The 16,198-nt window shown below is 49.1% G+C and overlaps 1 protein-coding gene across 3 annotated transcripts in view; it reads left to right on the top strand.

Moving 5' to 3' along the window:
• Positions 1-16,198, top strand: part of LOC116429154 (glutamate receptor ionotropic, kainate 2) — a 126,575-nt gene that overhangs the window by 60,770 nt on the left and 49,607 nt on the right. For all 3 annotated transcript variants that reach the window (XM_076374513.1, XM_076374514.1, XM_076374512.1), the window contains one exon: positions 10,419-10,529. In XM_076374513.1, the coding sequence (XP_076230628.1) occupies positions 10,439-10,529 (91 nt within the window). In that variant the 5' untranslated portion in view covers positions 10,419-10,438. The remainder of the gene's footprint in view (positions 1-10,418; positions 10,530-16,198) is intronic.

Genomic DNA, 16,198 nt, shown 5'->3' with positions numbered 1-16,198 from the left:
ATAAGGTGGAAGGTGGCCGGGGGTGGTGGTAGGAGTAGGCCACTCATGCCCACAGAGGTCCGGGTAGTTCCAGGGAGAACCAGGGAGCACCAGGGGAGCTCAGGAGGCCCAGGAGAACTCTCTGGTCCGGAGTTCCCGAGGAACTGAGCTCCTGCTGCCGAACCTGCTCCCTATAAGGTCGAAGGTGGCCGGGGGTGGTGGTAGGAGTAGGCCACTCATGCCCACAGAGGTCCGGGTAGTTCCAGGGAGAACCAGGGAGCTCAGGAGGCCCAGGAGAACTCTCTGGTCCGGAGTTCCCGAGGAACTGAGCTCCTGCTGCCGAACCTGCTCCCTATAAGGTGGAAGGTGGCCGGGGGTGGTGGTAGGAGTAGGCCACTCATGCCCACAGAGGTCCGGGTAGTTCCAGGGAGAACCAGGGAGCACCAGGGGAGCTCAGGAGGCCCAGGAGAACTCTCTGGTCCGGAGTTCCCGAGGAACTGAGCTCCTGCTGCCGAACCTGCTCCCTATAAGGTCGAAGGTGGCCGGGGGTGGTGGTAGGAGTAGGCCACTCATGCCCACAGAGGTCCGGGTAGTTCCAGGGAGAACCAGGGAGCTCAGGAGGCCCAGGAGAACTCTCTGGTCCGGAGTTCCCGAGGAACTGAGCTCCTGCTGCCGAACCTGCTCCCTATAAGGTGGAAGGTGGCCGGGGGTGGTGGTAGGAGTAGGCCACTCATGCCCACAGAGGTCCGGGTAGTTCCAGGGAGAACCAGGGAGCACCAGGGGAGCTCAGGAGGCCCAGGAGAACTCTCTGGTCCGGAGTTCCCGAGGAACTGAGCTCCTGCTGCCGAACCTGCTCCCTATAAGGTCGAAGGTGGCCGGGGGTGGTGGTAGGAGTAGGCCACTCATGCCCACAGAGGTCCGGGTAGTTCCAGGGAGAACCAGGGAGCTCAGGAGGCCCAGGAGAACTCTCTGGTCCGGAGTTCCCGAGGAACTGAGCTCCTGCTGCCGAACCTGCTCCCTATAAGGTCGAAGGTGGCCGGGGGTGGTGGTAGGAGTAGGCCACTCATGCCCACAGAGGTCCGGGTAGTTCCAGGGAGAACCAGGGAGCTCAGGAGGCCCAGGAGAACTCTCTGGTCCGGAGTTCCCGAGGAACTGAGCTCCTGCTGCCGAACCTGCTCCTTATTAGGTCGAAGGTGGCCGGGGGTGGTGGTAGGAGTAGGCCACTGGTGCCCACAGAGGTCCGGGTAGTTCCAGGGAGAACCAGGGAGCTCAGGAGGCCCAGGAGAACTCTCTGGTCCGGAGTTCCCGAGGAACTGAGGTCCTGCTGCCGAACCTGCTCCCTATAAGGTGGAAGGTGGCCGGGGGTGGTGGTAGGAGTAGGCCACTGGTGCCCACAGTGGTCCGGGTAGTTCCAGGGAGAACCAGGGAGCTCAGGAGGCCCAGGAGAACTCTCTGGTCCGGAGTTCCCGAGGAACTGAGGTCCTGCTGCCGAACCTGCTCCTTATAAGGTCGAAGGTGGCCGGGGGTGGTGGTAGGAGTAGGCCACTGGTGCCCACAGAGGTCCGGGTAGTTCCAGGGAGAACCAGGGAGCTCAGGAGGCCCAGGAGGCCCAGGAGAACTCTCTGGTCAGGAGTTCCCGAGGAACTGAGGTCCTGCTGCCGAACCTGCTCCCTATAAGGTCGAAGGTGACCGGGGGTGGTGGTAGGAGTAGGCCACTCATGCCCACAGAGGTCCGGGTAGTTCCAGGGAGAACCAGGGAGCACCAGGGGAGCTCAGGAGGCCCAGGAGAACTCTCTGGTCCGGAGTTCCCGAGGAACTGAGGTCCTGCTGCCGAACCTGCTCCTTATAAGGTCGAAGGTGGCCGGGGGTGGTGGTAGGAGTAGGCCACTGGTGCCCACAGAGGTCCGGGTAGTTCCAGGGAGAACCAGGGAGCACCAGGGGAGCTCAGGAGGCCCAGGAGAACTCTCTGGTCCGGAGTTCCCGAGGAACTGAGCTCCTGCTGCCGAACCTGCTCCCTATAAGGTCGAAGGTGGCCGGGGGTGGTGGTAGGAGTAGGCCACTCATGCCCACAGAGGTCCGGGTAGTTCCAGGGAGAACCAGGGAGCTCAGGAGGCCCAGGAGAACTCTCTGGTCCGGAGTTCCCGAGGAACTGAGCTCCTGCTGCCGAACCTGCTCCCTATAAGGTGGAAGGTGGCCGGGGGTGGTGGTAGGAGTAGGCCACTCATGCCCACAGAGGTCCGGGTAGTTCCAGGGAGAACCAGGGAGCACCAGGGGAGCTCAGGAGGCCCAGGAGAACTCTCTGGTCCGGAGTTCCCGAGGAACTGAGCTCCTGCTGCCGAACCTGCTCCCTATAAGGTCGAAGGTGGCCGGGGGTGGTGGTAGGAGTAGGCCACTCATGCCCACAGAGGTCCGGGTAGTTCCAGGGAGAACCAGGGAGCTCAGGAGGCCCAGGAGAACTCTCTGGTCCGGAGTTCCCGAGGAACTGAGCTCCTGCTGCCGAACCTGCTCCCTATAAGGTGGAAGGTGGCCGGGGGTGGTGGTAGGAGTAGGCCACTCATGCCCACAGAGGTCCGGGTAGTTCCAGGGAGAACCAGGGAGCACCAGGGGAGCTCAGGAGGCCCAGGAGAACTCTCTGGTCCGGAGTTCCCGAGGAACTGAGCTCCTGCTGCCGAACCTGCTCCCTATAAGGTCGAAGGTGGCCGGGGGTGGTGGTAGGAGTAGGCCACTCATGCCCACAGAGGTCCGGGTAGTTCCAGGGAGAACCAGGGAGCTCAGGAGGCCCAGGAGAACTCTCTGGTCCGGAGTTCCCGAGGAACTGAGGTCCTGCTGCCGAACCTGCTCCCTATAAGGTGGAAGGTGGCCGGGGGTGGTGGTAGGAGTAGGCCACTCATGCCCACAGAGGTCCGGGTAGTTCCAGGGAGAACCAGGGAGCACCAGGGGAGCTCAGGAGGCCCAGGAGAACTCTCTGGTCCGGAGTTCCCGAGGAACTGAGCTCCTGCTGCCGAACCTGCTCCCTATAAGGTCGAAGGTGGCCGGGGGTGGTGGTAGGAGTAGGCCACTGGTGCCCACAGTGGTCCGGGTAGTTCCAGGGAGAACCAGGGAGCTCAGGAGGCCCAGGAGAACTCTCTGGTCCGGAGTTCCCGAGGAACTGAGGTCCTGCTGCCGAACCTGCTCCTTATAAGGTCGAAGGTGGCCGGGGGTGGTGGTAGGAGTAGGCCACTGGTGCCCACAGAGGTCCGGGTAGTTCCAGGGAGAACCAGGGAGCTCAGGAGGCCCAGGAGGCCCAGGAGAACTCTCTGGTCAGGAGTTCCCGAGGAACTGAGGTCCTGCTGCCGAACCTGCTCCCTATAAGGTCGAAGGTGACCGGGGGTGGTGGTAGGAGTAGGCCACTCATGCCCACAGAGGTCCGGGTAGTTCCAGGGAGAACCAGGGAGCACCAGGGGAGCTCAGGAGGCCCAGGAGAACTCTCTGGTCCGGAGTTCCCGAGGAACTGAGGTCCTGCTGCCGAACCTGCTCCTTATAAGGTCGAAGGTGGCCGGGGGTGGTGGTAGGAGTAGGCCACTGGTGCCCACAGAGGTCCGGGTAGTTCCAGGGAGAACCAGGGAGCACCAGGGGAGCTCAGGAGGCCCAGGAGAACTCTCTGGTCCGGAGTTCCCGAGGAACTGAGCTCCTGCTGCCGAACCTGCTCCCTATAAGGTCGAAGGTGGCCGGGGGTGGTGGTAGGAGTAGGCCACTCATGCCCACAGAGGTCCGGGTAGTTCCAGGGAGAACCAGGGAGCTCAGGAGGCCCAGGAGAACTCTCTGGTCCGGAGTTCCCGAGGAACTGAGCTCCTGCTGCCGAACCTGCTCCCTATAAGGTGGAAGGTGGCCGGGGGTGGTGGTAGGAGTAGGCCACTCATGCCCACAGAGGTCCGGGTAGTTCCAGGGAGAACCAGGGAGCACCAGGGGAGCTCAGGAGGCCCAGGAGAACTCTCTGGTCCGGAGTTCCCGAGGAACTGAGATCCTGCTGCCGAACCTGCTCCCTATAAGGTCGAAGGTGGCCGGGGGTGGTGGTAGGAGTAGGCCACTCATGCCCACAGAGGTCCGGGTAGTTCCAGGGAGAACCAGGGAGCTCAGGAGGCCCAGGAGAACTCTCTGGTCCGGAGTTCCCGAGGAACTGAGCTCCTGCTGCCGAACCTGCTCCCTATAAGGTGGAAGGTGGCCGGGGGTGGTGGTAGGAGTAGGCCACTCATGCCCACAGAGGTCCGGGTAGTTCCAGGGAGAACCAGGGAGCACCAGGGGAGCTCAGGAGGCCCAGGAGAACTCTCTGGTCCGGAGTTCCCGAGGAACTGAGGTCCTGCTGCCGAACCTGCTCCCTATAAGGTGGAAGGTGGCCGGGGGTGGTGGTAGGAGTAGGCCACTCATGCCCACAGAGGTCCGGGTAGTTCCAGGGAGAACCAGGGAGCACCAGGGGAGCTCAGGAGGCCCAGGAGAACTCTCTGGTCCGGAGTTCCCGAGGAACTGAGCTCCTGCTGCCGAACCTGCTCCCTATAAGGTCGAAGGTGGCCGGGGGTGGTGGTAGGAGTAGGCCACTCATGCCCACAGAGGTCCGGGTAGTTCCAGGGAGAACCAGGGAGCTCAGGAGGCCCAGGAGAACTCTCTGGTCCGGAGTTCCCGAGGAACTGAGCTCCTGCTGCCGAACCTGCTCCCTATAAGGTGGAAGGTGGCCGGGGGTGGTGGTAGGAGTAGGCCACTCATGCCCACAGAGGTCCGGGTAGTTCCAGGGAGAACCAGGGAGCACCAGGGGAGCTCAGGAGGCCCAGGAGAACTCTCTGGTCCGGAGTTCCCGAGGAACTGAGCTCCTGCTGCCGAACCTGCTCCCTATAAGGTCGAAGGTGGCCGGGGGTGGTGGTAGGAGTAGGCCACTCATGCCCACAGAGGTCCGGGTAGTTCCAGGGAGAACCAGGGAGCTCAGGAGTCCCAGGAGAACTCTCTGGTCCGGAGTTCCCGAGGAACTGAGGTCCTGCTGCCGAACCTGCTCCCTATAAGGTGGAAGGTGGCCGGGGGTGGTGGTAGGAGTAGGCCACTCATGCCCACAGAGGTCCGGGTAGTTCCAGGGAGAACCAGGGAGCACCAGGGGAGCTCAGGAGGCCCAGGAGAACTCTCTGGTCCGGAGTTCCCGAGGAACTGAGCTCCTGCTGCCGAACCTGCTCCCTATAAGGTCGAAGGTGGCCGGGGGTGGTGGTAGGAGTAGGCCACTGGTGCCCACAGTGGTCCGGGTAGTTCCAGGGAGAACCAGGGAGCTCAGGAGGCCCAGGAGAACTCTCTGGTCCGGAGTTCCCGAGGAACTGAGGTCCTGCTGCCGAACCTGCTCCTTATAAGGTCGAAGGTGGCCGGGGGTGGTGGTAGGAGTAGGCCACTGGTGCCCACAGAGGTCCGGGTAGTTCCAGGGAGAACCAGGGAGCACCAGGGGAGCTCAGGAGGCCCAGGAGAACTCTCTGGTCCGGAGTTCCCGAGGAACTGAGCTCCTGCTGCCGAACCTGCTCCCTATAAGGTCGAAGGTGGCCGGGGGTGGTGGTAGGAGTAGGCCACTCATGCCCACAGAGGTCCGGGTAGTTCCAGGGAGAACCAGGGAGCTCAGGAGGCCCAGGAGAACTCTCTGGTCCGGAGTTCCCGAGGAACTGAGGTCCTGCTGCCGAACCTGCTCCCTATAAGGTGGAAGGTGGCCGGGGGTGGTGGTAGGAGTAGGCCACTCATGCCCACAGAGGTCCGGGTAGTTCCAGGGAGAACCAGGGAGCACCAGGGGAGCTCAGGAGGCCCAGGAGAACTCTCTGGTCCGGAGTTCCCGAGGAACTGAGCTCCTGCTGCCGAACCTGCTCCCTATAAGGTCGAAGGTGGCCGGGGGTGGTGGTAGGAGTAGGCCACTCATGCCCACAGAGGTCCGGGTAGTTCCAGGGAGAACCAGGGAGCTCAGGAGGCCCAGGAGAACTCTCTGGTCCGGAGTTCCCGAGGAACTGAGGTCCTGCTGCCGAACCTGCTCCTTATAAGGTCGAAGGTGGCCGGGGGTGGTGGTAGGAGTAGGCCACTGGTGCCCACAGAGGTCCGGGTAGTTCCAGGGAGAACCAGGGAGCTCAGGAGGCCCAGGAGGCCCAGGAGAACTCTCTGGTCAGGAGTTCCCGAGGAACTGAGGTCCTGCTGTCGAACCTGCTCCTTATAAGATCGAAGGCCGAACACCGAGGTACGTGAACTGCAGACTGACCGGCGTCACACGGCCCGATGCACTTGCAAACATGGCCAAGTGAACCGGAGGAGATGGAGACAGGCGAAATCAGAGAATGAAGCTAAAGAATAACTACTCGGCATATTTTACACAATTCGCAGCCATTGGCCTAGCCCCATCCTCGACAGGGAATACTCTGTCGGCGATGCTACTAGTTTCCAGGCCCACCACGTGGAGGTTGCTGCCAGAGGAGACCCAAGGGAGGTGGATGGAAATTCAATTCCATCGACCTCCCGTTCTTAATCTAAACCTTATTTTAAACGCAACTATCGGCTACGCACTTAAAAATAATCCCACGGCGGCTGTCTTCTTACTTGAGTCTGAAATGATGGGGTATCCCACGGGGGATGATCGACGTCTTCTTTCGCTCGCTTAATTCTAACGCAGCTTAGCCGACGCAAGACTTAGACTATACAATGATCGCAGTATAGGGAGTGAATCAAGGATGAAGTGCACCAGTTTCATTGTACGCAACGCTACATTTGAGAACATGGGGCAGCCGTTTTGATTGCAAAGAACCACTGTTCGCAGTACTGCAAACTCCGTTTTGGTTCTTATGATTCCAGCCTATTGTTGAGCATTTAATGTAACGCAACTCTAAGACAACGCGAGAAATCATTGTCGCGACACTAAGAACAACGCGATCTATTGATATCGCGACGTCACTTTAATAAATGAACGTGTATCTAATAAATTACGTTCTATCAGACGCGTTTATTCAATTATTCGCAACGCTATCTCAAAATCAAAAGAATTACGTGCTAGTTAATATAATTGCGCTTTATATTCAATAGTATTAAAATCAAGGAATTCATATTTGTCTTACGCAAAGTTACCTTTAAAGCAATTTCAAAAGACAAATACTAAAGGCGATTCTAATAAAAATCGCGATTATATCATTCGCAATTCTAACTCGAACCGTAATGCTTGTCTCGCAACGCTAATTAAAAATCGCGAGATGCTCATTGCTGGACGTTGGGGCGGCTATGGCCAGCCCGATACAACTACGACTACTTTTACTACTACCACCACCATTTCTACTGAAGCTAAAGTGAGTGCAGTGACAAAGTAGTAACATAAAATGACGCTCCATCTCCATGCTAAGATGAAGCGCCATTAGTAGTTGCCCTCTTGAGCGACATTTTGTCGGGGCCTCTTCGGCTTACGCCTCTTCGTTTCTTCGGCAGCCCGCCATTTCTGAAACCTTGAGCCTGCTCGATAGCGAACGGTCAATGACTGGGAAATAGTCATCAACCCTTCGACAGTGCAATCGAGCAGTTTCGAACGTTTCGCCTAATCGAGCCTGACACCGATCGCGACCGCGGTATCTAAGTGGAACTTGAAAAGCCGAGATCAAGGTTGATCAGCAAACGGCATGCTCCGTTATGCTATCGACTTTGAACCGATTTTTCAAGTTCCTCCGGCAACTGACCATTGTGCAGAAACGATGGCCAGCACCGGCCCCTGCCTACTTAAATCTAACATTCATTCCAGAGAGTATGCTACCTGCCTGCCTATAGCTATATTTAAAAAAGGGGCAAACCACTCATTCTCACAAACCCACATCATTCCACGATTATCACTGATGCACCCGGGTGCGAAAGAACCTAACGCCTAGACAGAACGTCCCGGGACGTTCGCTGACAACCACATTCATACTCTAGTTTATCAGTCCCTGAAATCAACTGGCAATGGTTAACGATCTTTGAGAAAATATCTTACTTGGCACGAACGATTCATTGAAATTGATATAATTCTACTGTTCTTTATGTCATTTGGTAATGTATGGACCATCAAGGTATTCTAATATATTAACATTCGTACTCTGTTGAGTAATGAAATAAGGAAAAATGTGTATATATTCCATGAATAATTTATTGCAAACATGATATACAGTAACTGAAATATATACGTATAAAGAGTATTTATAATATTATAAAGTCCGACGAATTTCCACTTCCTAACCACACACACACACAAGTGGATAATACGTCGGGCACGATGCGTTAACCATTGCCAATCGCTCACATGTTTAAATAACAACAATTTCATCATGCCCATTGCTCTCACCCTCCCAAGTAGCACCTGAGCACGTGAGAGAGATCGAGCAACGGACATGGAAACAATATCCTGAAAATCCTAACTAAAAAATCATTTTATTTTCTGATTTTTCTAACGGACTAATGTTCTTTGGTTTTCTACATAGACTATAATTGACTCGAAAATAAGAATTTAATTCTTTAAGTTTAGAAATGAAAGGTGCACTAGTATATAACTACTGTAATATTCAAAAAAAAGTATAAGAGAAATTGAAATTTAATGGAAAATGAGACTTTAAGTAAAATTTCAATAAGAATGAATCTATTTTAAACTTTTAACACATTTTCAAAAATCCTCAGGTGATCCCTTTGTCGAAGCAGCTGTTTCTAATATCAGAAGAATGTATTACAAAGTAGTTGCTTCGACTCGGAGATCTACCCGTCGCGAAATGCCTTCTTGCACGATATATACTATGATATTCCAGCGATAGAATGAACTTTAACGCGAATAATCGATCATTTTAATCGATTTGTTCTTAGTAGAACTTTAAAAATCAAAAACTAGACTGAACCTATTGATACAATTAATGTACCACTAAGTTCTCAGTCATATCTCAGTCTGCAATCATAAAGTTGTATTATACTTTTAAAGGAAACCACAAAATAAAGTAATATTTAGAGTTGACGTTAAACGCGACGTACAAGAAAGCCCTATCCTATCTAACAAATGAATTAAAAGATGCTACTACTCTCGGGTATGCCTCTTGAGGCATATCCGAGGTCACTGCACTCACAAAATCAAAAACTACTAAAGTGGTACCACCAGCCACCGGTGTCGGTACGGACCATTCGTCCTACGACATAATCGGTGACTGGAGTGAAAAATAGAGCATGCGACTCACCGATCGCTGTTTGCAATCGGTACATAGCTTAGGATGGGCCGAGGACCACCGTACATCATGGATCTGCATTGATCTCAATCGGTCAGTAGTGGTCACTAGTGGTCAGTGGTAACGAGGGGTGGAGGTAGGAGTAGGCCACTGGTGCCCAGAAGGGTCCAGGAAGTACCAGGGAGTGCCAGGTGAGTTCAGGAGTGCCTACTGGTCCTCTCCTATCCTCCCAGTTCAAGTTAGGTCAGTGGTGGTCACTGTAGGCCAGGGGTGGAGGTAGGGGTAGGCCACTGGTGCCCAGAGGGGTCTAGGAAGTATCAGGGAGTGCCAGGTGAGCTCAGGAGTGCCTACTGGTCCTCTCCTATCCTTCCAGTTCGGGTTAGGTCAGTGGTGGTCACTGATGGCCAGGGATGGAGGTAGGGGTAGGCCACTGGTGCCCAGGGGTGGAGGTAGGGGTAGGCCACTAGTGCCCAGGGGTGGAGGTAGGGGTAGGCCACTGGTGCCCAGGGAGGTCCAGGGAGGTCCAGGGAGGTCCAGGGAGTACCAGGGAGGTCCTACTGGTCCTCTCCGATCCTCCCAGTTCGAGAGTTCGCGACGAACTGAGGTCTCGGCCGTCAGGTCTGTTCTTTATATGGTCTAAGGTCGCCGACGTCAGTCGCGACCTCCTTGACATCAACATTAAAAACAATTCCTTGTTTAACCGTTTTCATTCGGCGATTTTCTAGGTGCCTTGATTTTTTAAATTAACGCACTGCGCGCGGCCCGCGATAATGGGGGACTTTTAGACTATCTTTTACTTGCTAATCCTACGTTAATGTAACATTTTAGATATGTATAACACAAATCCAAAGAAAAATTACAAAATCGAGTTCATTATTCTTTGTCGTGAGATAGGAATTTCAGTTTGATTGACATCTAAAAATGTACCAATATAGTCACTGACGCTCGCGTTTTTAGAAGCTAAAATTTAATGGGCGCACAATGTCTTAATACAATATTATACAATCCCGCAGCCGATTAGCCTAGCAGCATCCTCGGTGGGAATGTACTCCATCGGCTATTGCTGCTAGTTTCCAGGTCTACCACGTGGAGGTTGCTGCAAATGAGACCCTTGGAGGTGGATGGAAATTCAATTCCATCGACCACCGTTTCTAATTCTAAATCTTATTTTTAACACATACAGTAATTAGAAGCAAGAGTGCAGAAATTATATAATATATTGTACTAATTAGTGTTTATGTTTTGTTTCAGGTCACTAAGAGCACGTAAAAATGGGGCAGAAACTGTTCGCCATTTTAATTGTTCTCGGTTTGTCGATAAGTCTACCGACAAGCAACGCAGCGTCGCGGCCAATCAAAATTGGTAAGTTGAAATTATACTTTTTGAAAACAGTAGACAACCTAATGACGTGATCTTTGCAAGAATTCATTAATTCAATTGGAAAAGACGAATTAAACGTTTCACGAGGAAATGAACGAACGAATATCCAATCGAACTGATAACATAAAATACAGTAGAACAGAAGGGAAACAAATTATAAACATTTACACGGAACCTCGAGCTCCAATGAGAGCAATTTACATTGGAACATGCAAGCATCAAACTTCAACCTCGTTACCGAGCGCAGAAATTTACTTTCGCGACGCTGAAAAAAAAAACAATGTAATTGAATTTTCATGACAATTCGCTGATATGCTGGGCTTTGTAAACAGTTTCGAATAACACACTCGTAACAGTTTACGCTAATTGTAAATAAAGTTTATTAGCCGTCGAGTATATTCCTGTGCTGCTGTTTATTACATTTTTCGTTTGTTTTGTTGCCGTGTTTTTACTTCCGAATACAGCATACGCAGATCCAGCTGTTCCACTGACTGAACATGAAACACGATTAAATCTCTTTCCGACCTATTATCCCATATACATTTCACAACCATGCAAATTTGAGAATTGTATGATAAATGTTTCAATTGCGATTGTTGCAGAAATGCGTGAAAACATAATTTACAAATGATAGAACTACTCAAAACGAACGGAACATCATATTTCCACTATTTACGCAAATCTAGCATATAAACTGAATCAACCAAAGCTTTCAAAACTCGCATTTTCAAAAAAACTGCACTACTCCACAATATTGAATATGTAAATTGTAATTGATAAATGGTCAATCGTCCCACCCCCATATTTTTATACCAAAATATCCTACCAAATTCGTCTATAACACGAAACTTCCTTTCATTATAAACTTACGGCAGCCCGAAGATTCGTAATTCTTCGATTACAATTTAGCGATCCTTTAAATTCTATGAAGCAGTATATTTCAGCGACAGAAAAGAGCGTACGGCGATAGGTTCCGCCATCGTGAAAGAGAAGTGTTTTTCTTCGCTTTCGTCGGCTCGGGGTGATTCGTCAGAGGAAATACGGGATCCGATAGCGTCTCCGCGTAAATTGCACGTACCTCGGCTGCATGGGGGACGCGCCGGCGGTGTTTGCACTTTATAGGCATATTACAGGACTGCTCTCACGAAGTCACGTACGTAGCCCGTGGGTTACCGAAGAAGTACGCGTTTGCCATAGTCCTCGGCGCGACAAGGACCACCTCTTATGAAAATGCCCAAATATTTAGAGAAGAACGGATGGGTTTCATAAGAGGTCTGTTTCCAGGCGTGTGCAGTAGCTGCATTTACCATGATATGTACACACGCCAGGCTGCACACATTCGAACGGTATTCCCATGGCGTTGAGGGCGACGCGGGCTGGATATTTCGTTGAGTAGCCCTGCTCGGGAATCCCGCCAGATACACACTGTTCCCCGGAACGATTCTCTGAACCATTCGATCCTAGAACGCGAACACAGGAGATCCACCGCCGGTGAAGCCTGCACTCTAAACGCCGAGGAGTGTTGTTACACTTAATGCGAGTCGGCGTGGTTCCACCGAACGGGCGAATCTCGCTGAAGGACTCAAATGATACGTTTAGCCGGAAAATTCGATTTCAGACAGATTGTTCATGGCTTCGAGACGCGAGCGAATCTTTGGGTTATTTTAACCGAATGAATTGATTGGATGGTGTAATTTATTTGTTGTACTGTGAAAACTTTGATCTGGCGATGGAACGTTCGGTGCAAAGACGATTTCTGGCTGCGGGGACTCGGTAAAATCGTTAGATTATTTTAGCTGCATGAATTAATTGGAAAGGATGGTGTAATTTATTTTTATCTACTGTTTTTATTTTTGGTCTGTGATTCGAAACACGATTGCCTGACAATCGGTGTGGAAAAATTGAATACGAAAGATAGATGCCAAATGTACACTAGTGGTAATCATTTGTTAATCTTTTTTTAAAATTTTTTAAAGACTATTTGTCATTTTTATTGTCGACGTATTTATTGCTTATAGTAAATAGCGAAGAAGTTTTTAACTTGTAAGCTTGACGTTCCGGTGGGAGCGCAGAATTTATAGCTCCCGGATTTCAGCATTTTAGTAGCTACGTTCTTGGATTGTAATGAACGTGTCAAACATAATTACAGTTTGAAAAATGCTTCGAGCCGCGAGATAATGAAATGTTACATAACGATTTATCACTGTCTGCTTAAAATTGCGACAGCGTCTCGAACGTATCTGATGTTACGTCTTCTTGAATTATCATTTCCATCGTGATACCGGCGTTATGGTAATTAATTTGAACATTTTTCAACTATTTAACCGTAGCACGATGCTAAGATAAATAGATCTCGCTCATGCCGCAACCCGAACGACCGTTCCCAGCCCCATGCTCCAGCGAGTGGCTGACTATGCGTAAACTCTACTACTACTCGAAATGGAATCCTGTTCGGATCATTTCGCAATAAACTTCTATACCATGTCAGAAATGTTTGTCACGATAAAAAGTATTTATGTAACGTTAAGGGAGGAAATTAAGCAATTACTCAGCTTCATCTTTTATCATCTCTGTTTATCTAAATACTACATTTATTGTATTCTTGTGTTACATTTTCATGAAAATGTAATATAATATTCACCACATGATGTTATTGCATTTTCATGAAAATATAACACAAGAATACAATAAACGACTGGGTGCTCTGTTATTAATTTACACGCGTAGACGCGAGTATAAGAACTGCAAACTAAAATGTTATTCATTGTTTCGCGATTTTTGAAGTTAATTTCTGCTTTCATTGTGGAATGATTTAACTGCCAAAAATGGTGCTCTTCTTTTTACATTCCGACTTCAAAAAAAAATTCATGGCCATCAAAATGATAGGCTGAAAGCCCTTTATTTTAACATCGACTATACCGTATTTCAATTTTATCAAAATCCCTGACATTGTGTCCAAAAAGTGATACGTTAGGCGCGACCCATTCATCAATACTCCATCACCGAACGATTGCGACACAAATAATGAAATATTCCACGGTGTTATATATGTCGTAGTAGCAATTTATTCCTCGATATTGGCAAGCTTAAACATACTATGGAAATATGGTATTTGCTCATGGCGTCAGTGTACATATTGCACACATAGAGGTTAATTATTGGAGCCTCAACGAGTTGAAATGTGAGTTATTTGACCTATACGTTTATGTACGTACATAACATTAAAACAGAACATCGGAAAATTGTTGAATAAACTGTCGGTGAGAATGAATTCTATAAGGATTGAAAGAAATTAATATTTTTGTAATTATGATTAAAAGATTTTGATCTATGAAACAAGCTAGCCTGCCCTAGGATCACTTTCATATCTCCCACATAGTCTTCGACATTAAGACACCATTAATGCTAAATTTCTGATTACTCGAAGCTCTGGAGGACTTTCCAACCTTCGCACTGAAATCCATAGTCTAGATCCATTTAAAATCAACCAAAAAAATCTCGGCTACAATCACCATCAGTGCTAGGTCTTTGGCTCTCTATAATCCTAGCCCTAAAAGGTCAAATAATCAAATTCTCCAAAGTATTCTTGATTTTTCCCTCGATAACTTGTACCAACGTTCTTTAATTGAATTAATATGATATTTTTCCAGTATATTTAGCAACATCCAAGAAGTAGTACAATTATTCCTATACATAATATAATTACAATATTACGAATAAATATAACAAGAATTAGTGAAACACATAACGAGTAGAATAAAATCAAATATTGAATCAGATTTCAAGAATTACGAATAACTTCTTATATGTCAATTGCTATAGAATGTACCTAAACATAAAAAATATCGAAGAAATTACATCAACATCGTAAACTCGACTTAACATCATGTACCACCAATGTCCATGTCCATGTTTGAAAATGATCAATCACTTAGCCGAGTGCTATCGGAACAATCTCGATACTCAAACGACACGAGCCATAAACGAAGTTAAACTGAAAGCGAATTGGAAAGCATAAACGTTCATGCGAGGCCTGCTCCCACGATTTTATGATCTCCAACCGAGGCAGCACGCGACTGCCCGCCCTATCCGCTAAAATCGTTGTTGTTCACGAGAATTCCCGGCCATTCGAAGGGTTTAAGCAACCCCCACGGGCGATCAGCTAAAATTTCCGACATAGCAGCGCGACGCGACTCTAAATAAGGATCATATTCACATACGACGCGTCGCAAGTGTAAAATTATATACCCCGTGTCCGGCGCTCGGTCGAGCAGTTTTACTGCCAAACCATAATCTCTGTCGAACGTAACGAACAAGTATTATACCCAGGAAAGCCGTCGATATCGTTTAAGAAGCTTAATCGTCTCGTTCTTGGAAAATCCGATGAGTTACAGTGACGATACAGCGAAACGTTGCACCTTCGACCTTTTAAAACGGTAACGAAAGTACACTGGGAAACGTAATATTTGTAAAACTTACCCCCCCCCCCCCTCCATTCCACGAATGTGATACATATTTTTCACGCACGCGTCATCCGAGTTTCTCTATTGTTTACTCAATCCCGCGTACCGGTGCAGTAAATTCATATGAATTTAATCGAATACATCGAGTCCCGTCGCGTACCGGCGCGCTTTTTGACTCTCGCTCAGCCGAGATTGAATAACCGAACACAATTGATCCAATTCTCCCTGTTCGCTTAATGAAAACACCAAAATGTAAAGCGAAAGTAATTTTATCACTTGATTAATTAGTATGAATAAATATATCCTCGGGAAACTTTACTCGCGCCGAAGCAAATTGTCATTACCGAGCAAAAACAGCTCTTTGTTGTGGGAATAAATATATTGAAATATTCAATCACCGGTATCAATCGCACGATATTCCATATCAGTACACATTCGAAAAAACAAACATCTGAAACAATTTTCCTTGAAATTCTGATTCCTTTCAACCCGTTGAGTCACATTTACATTCTCAATTTTCCTTTCGTCAAATTACACATCCTTACATATCATTTAACGTTAAAGTACAACAAAGAAAATCCCAATAAAATCGCATCAAAATCACGCGAAGACAGTTACAGCACATTTGAGAAATCCGAGTTACACGTGCTCCAGATGTAACGATGTAGTGATTACTCTCACCTGTACGTATTTAAAATCCCAACTCGTGTTTTAAGGTACACAACGGTGACACCACGATTGTTTCTTAATTTCATTTGCATTTTATGAAGACGATTTCCTGCGTTTAACGTATTGAACGCCACACGATTTCACAGAGCGAAATACACAAAACAGGAAGAATATAATATTAAACCATCAGATTGAATCGAATCATTATTATCGCACGTTTATCAAGCGAACATCGCCTTATTAGGCAGCATTACTAATAATATAGAAATGTTTTCAAATAATCGTCATTTAATTGAGTGAACTATAATAATTCGATTTGTTTGGGGGTTACCGGTAACTCCCGTGGCATTCAACGTATCAATGAACTACTGTAATCATGAAGATTGCTATTGAAACAACGCCGGCCGCTAACGTGTTAATTCACTGTTTCCGCGCGACCGCGTTCCGTCCCGCGCTAAATTCAAATTTTTACGTCGAGCAACAGCGGGCACGCGGCCGTCCATTCAACCCGGCGCGCAC

This window comes from Nomia melanderi, chromosome 2, assembly GCF_051020985.1.
Source record: "Nomia melanderi isolate GNS246 chromosome 2, iyNomMela1, whole genome shotgun sequence".
In the NCBI taxonomy this organism is placed as follows: domain Eukaryota; kingdom Metazoa; phylum Arthropoda; class Insecta; order Hymenoptera; family Halictidae; genus Nomia; species Nomia melanderi.
The sequence above is the reverse complement of the archived record's forward strand: the minus strand, read 5'-3'. Positions and strand labels throughout refer to the sequence as shown.